Genomic DNA, 19,633 nt, shown 5'->3' with positions numbered 1-19,633 from the left:
TCTCTCTCTCTCTCTCTCTCTCTCTCTCTCTCTCTCTCTCTCTACCTTGCAAGAGAGGTTTGCATACTTAAACTTGCTGCAAGAAATTCAGAGTAAAATACTCTGGGTATATAGCTCAGAAGTAGAGCTTACCAACATTCAAGAGGCCCTGGGACCAATTCCTAGTGTTTTGGTTTTCAGCACAACCTTCTAACAGAGTGACTGCATTATGCAAGTGCAAGCTTCTGGTGCAAAGGCCACTACAGGCGTGAACCCAGACAGTCAACGGCACATTGGCAGCTGCTACATGCCTGTTATACACACCCATTCTCGCTATCACTGAAGATTCCTTCCTAAAGGACTGTATATTGTGGCTGTTCACCAACTGAAGTGACCTTCTCCAGGCTGTTACAAAACTGAAGCTCCCATAATTATGCATCGTGCCATTTTAAGAATTTTCCACACTGGAGCTGCCTAGACATAACATGGCTTAGACAATTCAAACACAATGTGAAGGACTGTTGTGTTTCTCATTATCTGTTCCATTTCAAGTAAGTCTTCAACAATCTTCAACTTTTGCTACAAATATTACCAACGGCAACTGTAGAATTGCCTTTTACCATTATTTTCTTTTATTGATTTAAGTTTTATTGCATTATGATGAGAGAAGATACATAATTTCAATTTATATGAATTTATTAACATTTAAAAACATATTTTAACTAAATAAAATTATATCACATTCTGCTTTCCTTTTTGTACCCCAACTTCTCCCAGAGACACTCCCTTCAATACCTGCGATACTTTTCAGTTTTTTTATCATATTCTTTAAAATTTACAAAATGATATAACACTAAAAATGAGTGTTATAAAAGTTGTTTGATATGAAAAACAATTAATTAATAATCTTATGTAGATGCTTGTCTACAGCAATACTGAAAATACATACATTTTTCTCAGTATAAATTTTAAATATCTCCAAACACATTAACTGTATGATATTTTAAAATAACATATCACTATTAGTGATTTTTAAATGAACATAGATAAAGAATTTTTGCTTGTTTATTTGTTTTGTTTTGAGTAGAGCTTAAAATCTTGGCTCTTAATGTGGTACAAACCCAAAATAAGAATAATTTTTAGACATTGGAGTTCATTGTAATAAGGCTGTACTTCAATGACCAAAAGATTCAACACCAAAGGATTTTACCTCCATAGTACCTAAGCTAAGAGTTGATAGTTCTGCTGCGCCAAGGAAAGAACTGTAGGCATGATTTTTGGATACAGATTTCCTGCTATGGTCAAAGTTATTTGACTTGAGTGACTGTCTTCATTCTCAGCCCACAGAGAACAGGTTACATTCATTTAAGAAATGGTGTGTGTATTAAGATGGTCTATTCATAAAGTCATTCACCAATTGTTTCCATGAACAGTGGTTCTGCTTGGAGGGAGGCACAGACATTAGGTGAGGGTAAGAATCTGGTTCGTTGGCTGTGATGATTTTGAAAAGCATTCATCTCAGAAAAAGAGTAACTTATAAAGTCTTCTTCTTCAAAATTGATACAATAATTATAAACATCAAGCAAAGCATTCAGTCTCACTCTTTGTTGTTCTCTTACAAAGTCACCTCCCAAGTTAATTGTCTACGTTTCTTTTTTGTATATAATTTTGAAATATGTATGTTGTTCTGAAAACCATAGTATAGTGTAAGAACATAAAATAAACAATTCTACTAATAGAGAGGCTGAGATAGGAGAAGCATTATTTCAAGACCATTATGTGGTACACAGCAAGACCCTGTCATGTACAATCAAGCAGAAAGTGTATATGGATTGTACAATATTGGACTTATTTCTCCAATTACCAAATTAAAGAGACCACTGGATGATAGCCAACAAATTTCTAATTCCTCATACTTTTGAATTTCAATTGATTAGGATATGTTGGTAATATTAATTTTCATGTTAAGAGATATTAAGAAAAATTAATTTTTACTTCCTGTTATTTTTGTTGATAGAGGTGGAATTAGGTTTGTGTGAATTTGTTGAAAGATTACTTTCTTGCTTCTTCTAGAGTGTAGTTTTGCTCCTTGTGTTGGAGTTTTCCATCTATTATCCTTTGTAGGGCTGGATTTGTGAAGAGATGTTATGTAAATTTGTTTTTGTCATGGAATATCTTGTTTTCTCCATCTATGGTAATTGAGAGTTTTGTTGGGTATAGTAGCCTGGGCTGGCATTTGTGTTCTTGTAGGGTCTGTATGACATCTGTCCAGGATCTTCTAGCTTTCATAGTCTCTGGTGAGAAGTCTGGTGTAATTCTGATAGGCCTGCCTTTATATGTTACTTGACATTTTTACCTTACTGCTTTTAAAATTCTTCCTTTTTTGTGTGCATTTGGTGTTTTGATTATTATGTGACAGGAGGAATTTCTTTTCTGGTCCAGTCTACTTGGAGTTTTGTAGGCTTCTTGTATGTTCATGGGTATCTCTTTCCTTAGGTTAGGGAAATTTTCTTGTATAATTTTGTTGAAGGTATTTATTGGCCCTTTAAGTTGGGATTCTTCACTCTCTTCTATACCTATTATCCTTAGGTTTGGTTTTCACATTGTGTCCTGGATTTCCTGGATGTTTTGGGTTAGGAACTTTTTGATTTATGCATTTTCTTTGACTGTGGTGTCAATGTTTTCTATGGTGTCTTCTGTCCCCGAGATTCTCTCTTCTATCACTTGTATTCTGTTGGTGACTCCTGATCTCTTTCTTAGGTTTTCTAACTCCAGGTTGTCTCCCTTTGTGAGTTCTTTATTGTTTCTAGTTCCAGTTTTATATTCTAGATGGTTTTATTCATCTCCTTCACCTGTTTGTGTTTTCCTGTAGTTCTTTAAGGGATTTTTGTGTTTCCTCTTTAAGGGCTTATAGCTGTTTACCTATGTTCTCCTGTATTTCTTTGAGGGAGTTATTTATGTCCTTCTTAAAGTCCTGCATCATCATCATGAGAAGTGATTTTAGATCTGAATCTTGCTTTTCCAGTGTGATGGTATATTTGGGACTTGCTATGGTGGGAGAATTGGGTTCTGATGATGCCAAGTAACGTTGGTTTCTGTTGCTTATGTTCTTACTCTTGCCTCCCACCATCTGGTTATCTCTAGTGCTACCTTCCCTGGCTATATCTGACTGAAACCTGTCCTTCCTGTGATCCTAGTTGTGTCAGAACTCCTCAGAGTCAAGGTGTCTCTGTGATCCTGTGATTCTGGGATCCTGGGATCCTGAGCCCACTAGAGGGCCTGGGATTAGAGCTTCCTCTGGGTATTATGGGACTCACTGTAGTTTGTACCCAAGGTCTGCTCAGGGCACCAGCCCAGACAGACTGGAAGGAACCCATGCCACTGGGCTGGTTGAGTTCCTTGGTGCATAGGTCCTGCTGGTCCCAGCTAGTCCTGGTGTTGAGACAGATGTTATGTCCTCCTCACCTCTGATCCTCTGATCCTGGGTGTTTTAGAGCACCTGGGACTGGAGCTTCCTTTTGGTATTATGGGACTCACTGCAGAGTTTGTGACCAAGACCTGCTCAGGGCACCAGTCCAGACAGACTGGAAGGAACCCGAGCCACTGGATTGGCAAAGTTCCTGTGTGCCTGGGTCCCGCTGGTCCCAGTTACTCCAGGTGTTGGGACAGATGTACCCTCCTCACCTCTGATCCTATGACACCTTTTATCATTATTGGGTGTTTAGCAGCTTACAGAAATCATTTCTGATTCTTACACTCTTTGTGCATATTTTAAAAAGTGAGACTAGAATGACTAAACCACCTAACTCCCAGGCCAGCGGATAAGCAATAGCACTGGGGTGACTTCCTGGTCCTCTCTGTCTTCCTTTTTGGTGTACCTCACTGTTTCAGGAGTAAAGTCCTGTGAATGCAGTTATATTTGCAGTTACTATAGGTTGTCCTATTCCAGATAAGCCAAGCAGAGCCTTGAATCTCACTAGGAAGTGCCTTTAGAAATCTGAGTCATTGTTTTCTTTCTCTGTAAAAAGGAAATTAGCAGCATTACCACTTGGGTATTTCTTCAACCAGTTCTAACCTGTAGCTCCCAGTTCTTACATGCAGTAATATTCTGAGACCCTCAGTAGCTGAAAGCATGGGCCATATTTATACATACACACATACACACATATACACATATATAGATATATACAGATATAGCAATGATAAAGATTAATTTCTAATTGCACGGTAAGAGATTAATAAAATACCTAATAATAAAATTGAATAATTATAGCGATATAGTGATAAAACATTATTTCATCTTAAAAATACTTTAAATTTTTGTGTGTGCCTATGTGTATGTCTGTGGTATATTTGTGGTGTATGTGTAACTGTGTGCTCAAGTGTGCACCTGTACAGAGGCAAGAGCAGGGCATCACATGCCCTCCTCTAACCTTTTCTTTGAGACAGTATCACACTGAACCTAGAGGAAGACTGGCAGCCACATTCCTGGGGACCCTCTTCTCTGCCCTCTGCAGTGCTGGGGTGGCAGTTGAGTGCGTGAAGCTATGTCCAGCTTCCTTTCCTGGGAGTTCTGAGGTCAGAAGGTACGTGCTTTCTCCAGGAGCACTCTTCCCAGTGACCATCTCTCTTCCCCACTTTCCCCTTTTCTCTGAATGCCAGCTTGGCACTTTCTCTACACAGCATATCCAAATCCTTGGTGTCAGTGTTCTTGAACTACATTATAATGTCAAATAAAGGTTCCTGGACCACACCACTGTGTTTCTGGATAATCTGACACCACTGTGGGTTCGTGGCAGGTAGAGAAAATGCAAATATCCTAGGAATGGGGATGTCCCCCCTTAGGTGAAATGCAGGGAGATCACGTATTGTTCAGAACGTCATATACTCCGACCTACAAGTGTTTATTTCTGGAATTTTCTAATTAATTCTGGGAGAGTGAAGTTGACTGGACCTGGGGACTATGAAATCATGGACAACGGGAGACCAATAACAACTGAGACTCATTGGTGGATGCTTTCAACATGTGCCCCATACAAACTCCTGTTAAGATCTTCCTGTCCTCTTTTATGTTTTATACATCTTCCCAACCAATTTGTTTACTAAGCTGTGTCTTCTAAGATGATTTTTATAGACTTCGGAAAATGCACTGTACATCAGTTGGATGAGGTATCTAGTTACCCCAGGCTTGGGAAGGATAAGACCATGTTTTCCTCAAGAAGGGTTTACTGTCTGCCTTCCCTCTCCTGCTCCTGTTCTTGTCTTAGGCCGACACTGAGTAGATGAACTGAAGAGATGCCTGGGGACCTGAACAATAGCTCACATCTGTGGTATTTTTAGCCTTTAGCCTTGTGTGGGGCTCCTACTGTGGGTGGTCTAAGAAAGAACCTTTCTCCTGTGTCTGGTAGTTACCTTCAGCTCCAGTGGACCCTGCTTAGCCCATGTGCCAACACTTTACAGCGCAGTGGTACAGTCCTGCAGGATGACAGCTAGGGGTGTGATTAACTGGACAGGCATCTAAACTAATAGAGACCATTATGAGCAATGGTGCTGGTGAGTATTTCGAGGTTTAGGGATCCTCACAGTTCTTGGTTTCTTCCAAGCTATTCAGTCCTTGAATTCTGGCTTATCTATACAGACAACCTTTGCTTCCATCCTCCAGCTGATGGACACATGACTAATATAACCATATTCTACTAGAAAGAAGCATATGCCTTAAAAGCTTTGGAATCCTACAAAAAATGTCTGACTCTCCTGGCTATTAGTACACACAAGCACAAGGACATTTGCTTGTAAATCCTTAACAAAAGTATGTTGTCTGTTTACTCCTGTGTGGGAGAGCCAGGCTCATTTGTGTAATGCTTGATTCAAGAAACTGGCTGCTATTGGCTTCACATTATACATTCATTATTTCTTCTGGCTGTCTTAGGAGGATGCAGGGATCTGAGATCATGAAATTTGTTTTTCAAACCACTCTTCAGTATATCTAGAGTGTATTCCACCACCAGATCCCAAATGCCTGAGTGAATAGAACTGATTTGTCTTGAAAATGTAACATTTCTGACTCTCTATGTGTCTCCTCCTCTCTCCATCAATTCTAATTTATTCTGCCCATAACACCCTTGGTTGTGTGCCATCGACTGAAGCATATCAAACCTACCAACAAAATTAGCACACACTCTTAAACTATTGACTCTTCCTCTCCCAGAAGCAATTGCCAATAGCTCTACAGCTAGGGGTGGAACTTCATGTCAACCTCCCTTCTCCATTGTTGGGATTTTTTTCTGGCTTGAACTTGCATAGGCCATGTGCATGCTGTCACAGCTATGTGGTTATTTTGTAATGTTTTATAATGTCTCGTACCAACACAGAAATGCCCTCATGGATTAGATTGCAGGAGTAGTTGGATGAAGATGTGATAGTCAGAGTTCTCTAGAAAAATAGAACTTATACAATGGGAATGTATTTATATATAGAAAGGAGATTTATTAGAATGACTTACAGGCTGTGGTCTACCTAATCCAACAATAGCTCCCTGTCTTCCAAGAATCCAGTAGTTGCTCAGTCCACGAGTCTGAATATCTCAATTAGTCTTCAGTATATGATGGGATCCTGAAGAAGTGGGCTCTAAAGCCAGAGAAGGGATGGACTTGCTAGATGGGGTTGGGGATGAGAGCAAGCAAAGAATAAAATCTTCCTCCTTCTATGTCTTTCTATAGGCTTCTATCAGAAGGTGTGATCTAGATTGGAGGTGGGTCTTCCCATCTCAAAAGACCTGAATTAAAGAAGTGTCTTCCCACTTCAAAGATATTGCTTAAAGATGTACAACGAAAATAGGTTCAGTTTTTATTGCCACAAGATGGAATGTTCAGTATCCAGGCACTGACATGTAGTGAGGGTTGTCTTGCTTGCCATCCCACGGCAGAATCCATTAGGGCAAGAGAATGTCAAGGAGCAAAATAAAGGGATAAACACACTTTTCTGCAGAATCCCATGCCAACAGTGTCTAACCCACTGACCCATCCATGAGGACAGAGCTCTTGAGACCTAATCACATCTCAAAAGTTCCCACCTCCCAGCAGTGCTGCATTAGCAGTTAAGCTTCCATAGTAGGAACTTGAAGGATCATTCAAACCACACAGTGCTCAGCCCTTTGGTTCCAGATGACAACAGCTTTTTCATATTCAAAAGTGAACAACACCCTGTGTGGGAACCACTCAATCTACCTTCATAGACAAATTTAGTATCTCGGTCCCTCTGTTCTATGCCCATGGCTTTAGGCTTGACAGCTGCCAAATTGATTTCAGGGTGCTGTATTAACTTTCCCCAGGGAAGATGTGAACAAAGGCCTACTCACCCCAACATACCAACAAACCAAAGTAATAGTTTCACCATAGTCCAACTAACTGAACAGTGAGCTAATAGGGGTCACAAGAGCAACCATTAGGAGAAGGAGTTAGATGACCATAAAAGCAACTGTATCATCAAAAATTCTCACCCTCATGTGGATGATGACCTCCCCGTGGCTGAGCAGGTAGAGTTCCTCCTTCCTTTGATCTTCTACCCTCTATATTTCTGATACATCCTAAGGCCACAAGATCATAATCAGCTGGGGTGGAGTTACATATAACTGGAAGGAAGATGTAGGGAGGAATAGCGTGCATCAAATGTCTCCCCCAGCTCCCCCTTTATGAGAGAATGTCAGCAGTGCAGATATTGATCTCTCCTCTTAAGAGACCAGATATTCCCAGCTACCTCTCAGGGATGCCATAGAAATGACAGATTAAAAATAGCCCTCTTTGGAGATGGGAGATGGCTCAGTGGTGCTTGCTGCACAAACACAAGGATCTGAGTTTGAATCTCCAATTCTCCCATTAAAAAGCCACATGTTAATGAGTATGCCTGTAATTCCAGTACTATAGGCACTAGGGACAGGAGGATCTGTGAAGTTTGCTGGCCGCTTGTCTAGGTCCAGGGGTTCTTAAGAGATTGTCCATATACACTTGTGGGCATGTTTCATATACCACACACACAAATAAAAATACAAACATAAAATTTAAAAAATAGTTAAAAAGAAAAGAAAAGAAAAGAAAGCAAAAAGAAAAATATCCTGTTTACTGAGCCTTATCTTTGTGTCAGTAGAAAAAGAAACCTGTTAAGTATGCTGTAGGCTAATGATAGCTTGAATTCCTTGGATTCTGAAGTTTCTATTACTAATAACTCCCTTTTTAAAATGTCATGGCATAGGAAAATTATAAATAAAAGAGCAAAGTTATACACCTGGAGTGGATCGCTTGCCTCCGAGGAAGCAATTTCCCTGTTTCCATTCCGCCTGTGTCTAAGCAAAGTGGGAACAGGCGTCCTTTTCCTCTCCTAAAAGGACAACCTTACAGAAGCGATGACAACTGTACAGAACTGCTGAAGTCGAAACTCTCGCTAAAGTGAAACCACGAATGCAGTGCGCTGTGCTTAGCCATAGACTAGTTGATGTTTGTCAAAATCCTGAGAACCCAATAGTGATTTACAATATCAAAGAAATGCTGCCTTGTACTACCATGCTTGAGTGAAGACCCAGACGTTCCTATGTGGTTTAACTAAAAGTAGTGTGCATCCCTGCACTAGTGTCCCACTGGGCTAGCATTTGCCTTCTGTGTCAGAACTCCTAAGATGTTTCTTCCAAGTCAGAACAATCATTTCCAGACCTAGGACCCAGAGATCTGCCCTTTGGAGACAACCCCTATGGAGCCCACCCCCAGTCCCCCAGCAGCTGGAGTTTTACGCTCTTCTTTACAAAATTCCCCCCAAAATGGACTAGAACCCTAAAGAATGGCAGAAGGGTTTGCAGCCCCTTAGGACGAACAACAATATGAACTAACTAGTACCCTCAGAGCTCCCAGGGACTAAACCATCAACCAAGGAGTACACATGGTGGGACTGATTGCTCCGGCAGCATGTGTATAGTAGACGATGACCAAGTCGATCATCAATGGGAGGAGAAGCCCTTGGCCCTGTGAAGGTTCTGTGCCCCAGTGTAGGGGAATGCCAGGGCCAGGAGAGGGTAGGGTGGCGAGCAGGAGGAGGGGGAGGAAACAGGGGCTTGTTCTTGTTGTTTTTTTGGTTTTTGGTTTTTTTGGAGGGGAAACTGGGAAAGGAGAAATCATATGACATGTAAATAAAGAAAATATCTAATAAAATTTAAAAAAAAAAAGAATAGCAGAAGAGGCTCAGGGGCAGTCTAGAAACTTCCATGGATGTGGGGTAGCCCCATGCCTCTGAAAAGTAGCCATTCACAATTGCAGGAATCCTAACACCATGACCTTAACTCCACCATCCTGCACATCATACCTTGTCTTCCAGGCAATCTTAAGAGTGAGATGTTACTGTTACCCTAGTTTACAGGTAAGAAACTCAGGCGCCATGTGTGAGCGGCCCACCTGATGTCACCTGCTTAGCGAGGCTAATCATTTTTTCCTGTGATCCCAGTTCAAATCTTCTGCCTTACCTAAATTATTGCAAAGAATATGGTTTGTTACCTATAAAACACACAGTCTGAGCCAGCAAGATGGATCAGTGAATAAAGGTGTTTGACTCCAAGCCTGATGACCCAACTTTAGTCTCCAGCTTACACATGGTGGAAGGCAAGAATTGTCTGCTACAAGTAGTCCTCTGACTTCCACATGTGTGCATGTAAACACACACACACACATACACACAATTAAAAACAAAACAAAAAAATGTAATAACATCTAATACAATGTTTTGCCTTTTCAGGATGAGCTTTTTAATTTAAAGCAATTTACTTCCTATATTTTTTCCTAGAAATTCTCTGGATTCTAAACGTAGATGGAAATAGAAACGTGAGCTCTGTGTGCCACTGGAATTCAATAGATGACATAATTTTTATTCAAAGTCACTTTTAAATCAATTTAAAACATAAAGATTGCACATACTTACAGGAAACTGTGTGATAATTGTACATTTAGAAAGCAATGTATATTTTAGTTGAAATTCATCTTTATTTTGTAACTGGCAAACAAAAATGTAACAATTGTATCTTTTTGGAGTACCATACAGTCTTTGTGTTATAAATAAGTATGAAGGAACACAGTTGAATATTGCTGCAGCATCTGTAACCAAGCCTCTAGGTATAGCTGCTTTAGCCAGAGCCCAGTCCCAGGGGAAGACATAGGTATGCAGGTGTGGCTCATTCCATAGGCATGCAAAGGTGACTCTAACGGAGATGATGGCTCATCTCTTCTGGGGCTTTTGTTTCTGCCTAGCTTAGACTGTACATTGCTGGGCAAAATTTAGAATGGATTCCTCTGGTAAGACAGACTCATGGTAGAAAGGATTTACCAGTGTTCTTTTAGTAAAAATGGGTCTCAGAGGCCTCTGTAGCTCACCTTTATGCATGGCTTCTTTTCCCTTCCACCCTTCAATGTTATTGGAAGCAATCTGGGGAAGGATATCTACATAGCACATGTAAACAAAAGGCCAGAGACAACCCCAGGGGTCAGTCCTCACCTTCTGCTTAAAGACAAGTTTTCTCTGTTGTTTGCTCTTCTGTATAACTGACTGGCTGGCCCTCAAGCTTCTGGGAATTCTCCTGTCTCCATATTTCCAATCTAGCCTTAGGGAAGCTGGGATTGCTGATGTGCGCTGTTGTGCCAATCTTTACATGAGAATTCTAATTCAGATCTTCATGTTTGTATGGCAAGTGCTTTTACCCTCAGAGCCAGCCCTCCACGTTTCATTTCAAGTATACCATCATTCCTGTTTAAGTTTTAAACAGTGTGTGTGTGTGTGTGTGTGTGTGTGTGTGTGTGTGTGTGTCTCCAAATGCTAGAACACAGAGCACTTCTAGGATAACTTCATTTTTAAGGTTCAAGTTTATCAAGAATGTTGCAGTGTGTTTGGAATGGAGAAGGGCTGCTGATAGAGTCCATCTTGTGTCTACAATGTGTAACATGTTTTTTTTTTTCTTTTGTAATAAATATAGTAGTTAAACTGTAAATATAGAGCAACTGTCAGTTGCTATTTTCCTGAAAGAGCCAAGATGATTGTGCATGTCATCTTCTTATTGTGTCATTTTTGGTGTTAATGCAGTCAGACAGATTTAACCCCAAGGTCCCCCAGTCTGAAGTATCGTTTCTGGAGACAGAGATATGTGGAATTTGAACACCCTGGCAACAGTGTGAGCCAACTCAGAGATACACTACAGTTCATATATCAGAGGAAAAATACTTTTTGATGGTTTTTCAGAGATACTGAAGAGTTTGAAAATGGATGGAGGGAGCCAGACGTTCCAGCTCATTCCCAGATTATTACAAGTGAATATTTTTCCATTAAAAAGGCTTTTATTTTGCTAAAGAAAGCCATATTAGAAGTTTGTAGCCTAATGTTATTCAGCTGTGTATTTGTTAAACAATATTACCCTTCTGGTTTAGCAAGCTCTAAGCTTGCTCTTGTGGGGAAGAGCGCTGTGGAAGAACACAGAAGGCTGGAGACCAGTGCAAATATGAGGGAACAACATTAAGAGCATGTTGGTTTCAGAACTGGTTGCCCAATTTGTATGCAGAGTGGATTCTTTTGTAGACCATGAGTGCTCCTGCAACATGCAGTCACACAGAAGCACTTCATGTAGAGCTAGGAAATCATTTTCTGCGACTTGGCTGGGAACCTGGCTCTCATGCATGAAGCCTTTTGGGTAGCATCTCCAAGAGTCCCTTTGAGAAAATGAAGTAACAAAACCCATCAGACACTCGAGGTCAGCAGCTCTTTAATGTGGCGCCAGGGCTCTGTCCTGGCGTGCCGTGGTGTTCTGGCACAGAAGAGCAACAACAACGCCATCTTTGTCTTTGAAGATGATAGATTCCACACACTTAGTTCATTAATCTGAGTTGGTGGGCTTTGCCTGGCATTACATATCCTCTCCTTACACAGTGGTTTTCATATTAATCTCTAAACAAAACTGCCTTTCTCAGTGACTGCATTCAACCCCACTTTAAAGATGTAAAAGAATAAAGTGAGATAGAAAGTTAGTATTTTTCACAAGGACCCTTATACAACGCGTGCGTGTGTGTTCAGATCCTCTTCTGATGTTTTACAAAATGTTGTCATGCAGTTTTTAAAACCAGCCCACAAATCTGTGATCCATTTTCTAAATGAAAAAGTAGATATGCAGAAAGTCACACAGCTGGCAATCCCTCAGACAGCAAGAAGAGCAGGGCTGTGCTCTCAGGTGAGTCCGCACTCTACGGCCGTGTTACCCCATGTCACTGTGGCCAGAGAAAGTGAGTAGTCATCATCTCAGACCCTCTGTCTGATCACCCCCCAGCTCCTCCCTCCCTCCCTCCCACAGACTGCACTCTAGTCTTCAGAGCAAAGGTTCAGACTGGAAGTTTTCAGTTTAGCAAGGGTGGGGCAATCTTGGAAGAGGAGATTATGCAGAATAACTTCACATCAAGAACACTCCAAATGGTTAGTAGGAAAGACTGAGTGTGAACCAAAACTTTATCATTGGGTGATACTCTATTTATCTCAAGAAGCTACTTTGAAGTTACAAATCACATTCCCTGAATGTTCAGTCCACCATTCCAGATCGGTGAGAGTTCAATGGCTGTACATCTTAGAAGAATAAAGACAACCAGGAATGAACAGAGCAAGGGTAGCTGTACATCTCACCAACACAGAAGCATAGTGGAGTGATTGAAAACTTACCAGCAGAATCCCATTGTGCTCTGCCCAATAGGGAAAATCCGTTAAGACCAGTGTTCCCTAGTGAGTGAGGAGCTACACAGCACATTGCAGGGGTGTCATGGCATTGGTGCTTCTGCAAGGAGAAAGGTGCTGTGCTTTCTGTTAATGGCAGCACTGTAGACTCTGGGAGTTTTGAAATGTCACTGTCTTTAGGTAAAGAGTTCTTCACCACTGGTCCCACAGTAATGGGTGTGGCTTCTATATTTTATATTCTGACATTACTCAAAGAGGATTGTGCATTGACAAAAAGGCAGCTGAGGTGGGGATCCCACAGATCCAGGACATCTGGGCATCATTAGCCTTAGCTGGAGCCAGCCCACATGAGAGGTAGCAGGAAGGAAAGGAATGTTGGGCCAGATGTGGAAGCCATGCTATGGGAAATATTGGCTCAATTTTTGGAAAGATTTTTCCTCCGACTCTTAAATGATTTTGGAAGCCACCTAATAGTGGCCCTAAGATGAATAATTTAGCTAGAATATTGCAAAGGAGGGGAAAGGCTGTAGATCTATCCATAAAGATGAGATTGGTTTCATTTTCTAATTCTCCCTAAGTAGAAGGTTTCCAATGGGCTCCACCCCACTGCTGGCTCACTGAACAGACACCTCATGACTCCTACAGAGGCAGCAGACCAGCTAGTGACTCAGTATCACTCCTGAGTTCAAGGCTTAGAGGGAAGCTCACTCAGGAGGGACTCTGAGAAGCAGTTTAGTCCTCTAAGCATGGACGTTGCATTATTGGGGTTTTCCTTCTTTCTCTTCCCTTTTGGTCAGAAGTCATTTAAAATGATTGACTTTGACTCTGCAGAAACTCTAGCTGTCCCCAGGAGAAACCACAATTTCTCTTAAAAGTCGTGAGGCAGTGGCTGGCCTGCAGTGATATAGTGGCAATCCCTTCCAAGCTAGAGGGAAGTGATCACAGAGCTAGCATAGCTCTTAAAACATTGCTCTAATTAAAGCCTGGGGATGCTGTGGGGACTTGTTTACATTTCCTTTTCTGAGACTTGGAGAGATGCCTTGATCACAGATCAAAACACAGGGAGAGAAAGAAAGCCTTTGTTGGTGTCCTTGTGTCCTTGGTCTACAATTCTAGAAAAAAAAAAGAGTTGAATGGTTGTGTGTGTGTCTGTGTGTCTGTGTGTCTGTGTGTCTGTGTGTTTATGTGTCTGTGTGTAACAAGTAGAATCTTGGTAAAGGAAAAGGTCTCCAATACATGCAATGATGAAGCTGGAGAGATGGTTCCATGGTTAAGAGCACTGGCCAATCTTCCAGAGGACCTAGGTTTGATTCCCAGCACCTACATCATATCACGCAACTGCCTGTAAATCCAGTACCAGAGGAGCTGAGGCTTTCTTCTGACCTCTTCAGATACCAGCACACACATAATACACAAACATCCATGCAAGGAAAACACAAATACACACAGACAAAATACTTTTTAAAAAAGGCATGTACTGAATATCCTGTTTAAAATGGATGAGTACTACTTGCCTAAAGAGCCATCTTTCTTGCTCTCATTTGCTTTTTGTTGCTGTCTTAAACACCATGGCCAAAAGCAATCTGGGGAGGAAAGGTTCATTTCACCTTACAGATTATATAGTCCATCACCAAGAGAAGACGAAGCAGGAAATCAAGGCAAGGCAGGAACCTGGAAGCAGGAACTGAAATAGAGACCATGAAAGAACACTGGTTTCTACCTTGAGCCCACGGCTTGCACAACTAGTTTCCCATGCACCCCAGGATTGCCTAAGTAAGGATGGTACCACTCACATTGGGCTGGACACTCCCGCATCAGTCATTAACCAAGAAAACGAAATTTGGGCACGCAAATACACAAGCCAGCCCGGTGCACTCAACTCCCCCAGCTGAGGGCCTCACTTCCCAGATGACTCTAGTTTCTGTCAAGCTGACAAAACTAAGCAGTGCACAAATGTCACTCTTAGGCCTGAAGATCCTATCTTAGTCTATTTCACACCACTTCCTAGCTTTTACACAGTGAACTTTTATTACTGTCTTTTTTTGACATGTGAATGTTGAATTCATTTACTTTTGTCTACAATAAATGGAATAAAAATTCCACCTGATTTAACCTATTAGCAAAAGAATAAAAAGCATTAATAAGTTTTTTATTTATACATTTATACATTTATTTATGCATACTTAAATAAACAAATACATATATTTATTTCTCTAGGAGTAACCCAGAACAGAACCATCAGCAGACCTAGATTGGAAAATCTCAGATTACAATAGGGAAATGTCCAGATTTGAGCTGCAGCTCGAGCATACCTTTCATGCTAGTGTTCACATGTGCTAATTGTATAGCCTGATAATGTGGAACCTTCATTCAGGGATCGATGAACACTATGGCACAGCATTTCCCTATTGCATTACTTTTCTACTAGAGAAAAATAAGGAAAGCGCTTTTTTTTTTATTACACTTATTTATGTGTATATTGAGTGGGGGTGAGGAACATGAATGCTATGATGTGAATGTGGAAGTCAAAGGATAAACCAGGCCAGTTTGTACTCTTCTGGATTCTAACTCAGGCTGTCAGGCTTGGTGGCAATCACTTTACCCCCTGAGCCATGTTGTTGGCCCAATAGTTTATATCTTAAAAGAGAAAAAAGTGAAGCCAGCATAGAAGCATCTATGTGGGCAGAGGGGCAGCCAGGTACCCTGAGGTGGGGAAATGAACATTCTAAGGGTCACAGTGGGATGAGACAATGGGTGGTGACTGCTACCTTCTGTAAGGTCTACTGCTTTGGAACAGTCAGTGACTTATGTCTTCCCAGAGGGTTTCTGTCCTCCATGTTTGCTGGGTCTTCTCTTCTTCCGTCTTCCCATTCCTGTAAGAACCAGAAGCTGTGCCTGGTGTCCCATGTCTCAACTGCTCTCACCAGCCATGGCTGCCAAACTGACCATCTTGGTGGGAGCCTGGTAATCGGACATGGGGATTTATGGCTTGCTTTAGAGCATGGACATAAGCTCCAAGGTTTTAATTTCCCTGCAAGGACCTGAGACTAGGTGTGATAGGGGAGGTAGGTACTATCTTCTGTCTATCACCTTAAAACACAAGCTATGGCTTCCTCTCCCTCCCCAATGGCATGTTCTGCTTTCCTCTGGGCAGAAAAACTTCAGTGTTTCTTCCTTGTTCCACTGAGTCCCACACTGAGACAAGCTGAGACAAGCTGCTGCACAACTGCCATTTCCATAGGATGGTTTCTCTGCTTAACTTTCTAAGGAAACATTCGTCCAAGCTGAGAATAGCCCTTCTTTAAGTTTCAACATGCTTTGAGTTTTACAGTATCCAAGATTTTTCTAACTGCCCACCTCTTTTTTCTTTCCTTTTTTTTTTTTTTTTTTTTTTTTTTTTTTTTTTTTTTTTTTTTTTTTTTTTTTTTTTTTTTTGGTCTTAAAACACGCTCTTTTGGCCGGCTCAGTAAGCAACTCCTGCCAACCAGTTGCTTTTATGGTAATTGACAGCATAGCTGATTTTTGAAACCTTAGAATCTAAAAAGGCATTTTAGTCCAGACTTTGGGGAGGCTAAGCCAAGCTACTTGCAGAGTGAGATACTGCTGAGCAAATGTTAGCAGTCAGACCCGGCTCTGTGTATGCTGATCAACTCCGCCAAGGAGTTTAGAGCACCACAGTAGCACAGGTCTGCTTGCCCCTCACTCAGCTGTATGTATTCTGCATCTCCACTTCTCTTGCTGGAGCCCCTAGTACTCTACCAGAAGGGAGCTCCTAAGACCAGCTGTAACGGGGTGGACAGAAGTTACCCGAGCATCATGACACCCAGTGACTCCTTGAACACTGACTAGGTACTGCAAGGCAATGAGTTCAACCAGAAAAGAGGAAGCAAGTGCTTGCTTTGACAAAAAAACAATAGGGAAAAATTGTAGCTTTTAGTAGCAGCATTTAGTATGAGCTGTGGATTGCAAATTTGCTGACCATTCCTCAGGTTGTATTGGTCTCTAAAATGTCTGGGACATCTCCCCAGACTCCATCTCAACGCAGTAAATAGAAGTTCACAAACTTGCAGATCTTGCTGTTCAGGTACCCACATCAGGTGACTCACAGCTGCCTGTATCTCCAGCTGTTGGAGATCTGATGTCCCTGACCTCCCAGGGCAACTGCATTCATGGAACACACGCACACACACACACACACACACACACACACACACACACACACTGAGAGAGAGAGAGAGAGAGAGAGAGAGAGAGAGAGAGAGAGAGAGAGAGAATCTTAAAAGACAAAGTCCAAGAAAGAGACAAGTGACTGAATTTGTGCTTCTCTTTACAGACACCCCAGACATTGGATCTCCTAAGGGTGACAGGTGAGCGAAACGAATTTTATTTGCCACTGGTGTTTTGCTGGGATATGGGATACTGTCTCCAGGGCACACAACACTGGGTCTGATCCCTGATCCTTGCTCTTCTTTCTTGCACACATGCAGTGCTGCTAACAGAAGGGGGCCAAGCAAGGATGACACATACTGGAAGGAGATCAACGCAGCCATGGCCTTGACAAACCTTGCCCAGGGAAAAGATGGAGTGCAGGGGCCGACCACCAGTTGCATCATCCAGAAGTCTTCCCACATAGCGGAAGTAAAGACAGTCAAGCTGCCGCTGGCACAGCGCTTCTAGAGTGGCCAGGAGTGCTGAGCTGTCAGTGGGTTTGCCAAAACAAGGGTGAAGAGGACTCCCATTGAAACCTTCTGAGTTCAACTATCCTAAATATATCAGTTGCTTCTTTAAAAAGACATATAAGTTATAAAAACTCATTTTAATCAAAAATATTAACTTATTTTATGTTACTGAAACTATGCATAAAGTGTCTGCATTACCATATCAGTAAGTGCCTTGCTCCCTGAAGTAAGCCCCAACGTGGGCACAGTGGAGAGCTGTGCCTCAAACTGGCAATGCCAACATCTGCTAGACCACGTCATTCCAGACTGGTCCAGGACTGAAGCCAATCACTGAAAGCTCCTGAAACACATTCAGTCATTCACACGTTCAAACTTGGAGATCTGTTCAGCCCTGATGAGGTGATCTTTTATTTTTATTTTCTCTTTATTTTTTTAATGCCTACAGGACTGGAAACTGTTCTTTGTGCTTTCCAGGGTGATGGTGAGAATTTTATGTGTGGGTTTTGTTTGCATATCTGAAAGTGCATCCAAAATGAAAGGTGCAGCAGGACCACGTGACGCATACGTTTAAGAAGAGATACCTTCAAACTAGTTTAATATTGCAGTGTAGTCAGGAATTGTTTTCCCAAGCACTGTTGGCAAGTATCCCAATGCCCTTTACAACTAATTGGGATTTTTTCCCTTGAACTTTTAAAAAGAGCCTTATTATATAAATCTTTGAATATTTTTCTGTGTAAAACTAAACATAAAGTTTAGTTTTAAATCATGATCTTGTTTGCATTAGAGTTCAGGGTTCCTTTGTGATGGAAGCTGCTTTCATATGGAGTGACTAAAAGCTTTTTGGTTTTTTCTTGAGACAGGGTTTCTCTGTGTAGCCCTGGCTGTCCAGGAACTAACTCTGTATGTAGACCAGGCTGGCCTCAAACTCAGAAATCCACCTCACCTGCCTCTGCCTCCTAAGTGAAGGGATTAAAGGCATGTGCCACCACTGCCCGGCAACTGAAAGCTTTTTATTTGGTTCATTTCAAATCTCAATTCAGATGAACTATTTGTATTGCAATGAGAACAAGACAGTGAAGAAAAAAATCTGTGTGTGGATATACATACATACACTTGCAGAAAAATTGATTTTTTAAAAATTTAAAACGTGTGGGTGGCAAAACATGTTCATGTAGCATGTTCAGTCTCTGATTTTTGCCAAGTAGGATATTCAAGTAAAAATTATATGAAGACCTGCATTGAAAGAAAGAAAGTTTTGTTTCTAAATGTCACTACCACAAAGTGAGAGTAATGGCTATCAAGGAAGAAGAGTGTCTTTTCCATCAAGACTCCTCCCCAGCTTAGGAACACTGCTAACCAGAGGAGTGTGGAGACGTCCAATAGGGAAGGACAGCTGGAGATGCCCAGTAGCTCCGAGCAAACGTTCAACAGCAGAGTAAAACGACTAGGCTACGGTGGGCATGTTTTTTTCTGGTTATGTAATGTATTTTCTAATTGTGTTAGGCTGGAAAGCATTTTTGCAAGTGTGAATGGCATCTGGTTTCACAGCACACACCCATGTTTTTTCTTTATTTTACAAAATGCTTTTAACGCCGAAGGTTAATGTGGTTGCTGAGCAGACATGGCAGCCCTGATGGCCATCGTAGGACACTTTCTCCTGTATCATAGCATAGCGGGTTGGGGGTTATCTAGTGTAACGAAGATAATTTGATATGAGAATATTTTGTATGTATATTTTTCCTTTGTTGTCTTAAGTGCCGATGGCAGTTGCAGTAAGCCCTAGGTGAGATGTGTACGTGCTGACGGTATGAGTGGATGAAGTATTGAGTTCTTCGAGGGCATCCCTGATACTCTGAGATCCAGGATGCAAAGTGGGAATCATTACAGACAAGCCTGCCCAGATGTGTGTGAGGCAGTGAGAAAGAAACAAGAACAAATACTTCACTCTTTTTCATACTATTATAAGTTATTCTGGTATTAAATATTTTAATAAAAGTGTTCTTGTTTTAACATGTTGAGAATAGATAAGTGAACTCTGGGTTGTATTTTATTTGAAATTGTCATGTTTTATTTTTTTCCATCCTTTGGGGGAAAAAATCAGCTAATTTGTTCTGTATAATGAACACAAACCAATGACAGGATTCTATCGACATAATTTCTTTAAAGTACCAAAGCTTGGAATCTGGCCTCTACATACATGAAAAATAGGTAATTAACATATCCTGAGCAATGTCTCCAATTAC

General features: G+C 41.3%; 1 protein-coding gene across 3 annotated transcripts in view; it reads left to right on the top strand.

Moving 5' to 3' along the window:
- Mkx (mohawk homeobox) overlaps window positions 1–19,413 on the top strand; it is a 68,428-nt gene extending 49,015 nt beyond the window's left edge. For all 3 annotated transcript variants that reach the window (XM_031364928.1, XM_031364930.1, XM_031364931.1), the window contains 2 exons: window positions 17,045–17,078; window positions 17,199–19,413. In XM_031364928.1, the coding sequence (XP_031220788.1) occupies window positions 17,045–17,078; window positions 17,199–17,388 (224 nt within the window). In that variant the 3' untranslated portion in view covers window positions 17,389–19,413. The remainder of the gene's footprint in view (window positions 1–17,044; window positions 17,079–17,198) is intronic.
- The last annotated feature ends 220 nt before the right edge of the window (window positions 19,414–19,633 follow it).

Source organism: Mastomys coucha, unplaced genomic scaffold (genome assembly GCF_008632895.1).
Source record: "Mastomys coucha isolate ucsf_1 unplaced genomic scaffold, UCSF_Mcou_1 pScaffold13, whole genome shotgun sequence".
In the NCBI taxonomy this organism is placed as follows: Eukaryota; Metazoa; Chordata; class Mammalia; order Rodentia; family Muridae; genus Mastomys; species Mastomys coucha.
This window is presented reverse-complemented; position numbering and strand designations above follow the sequence as displayed.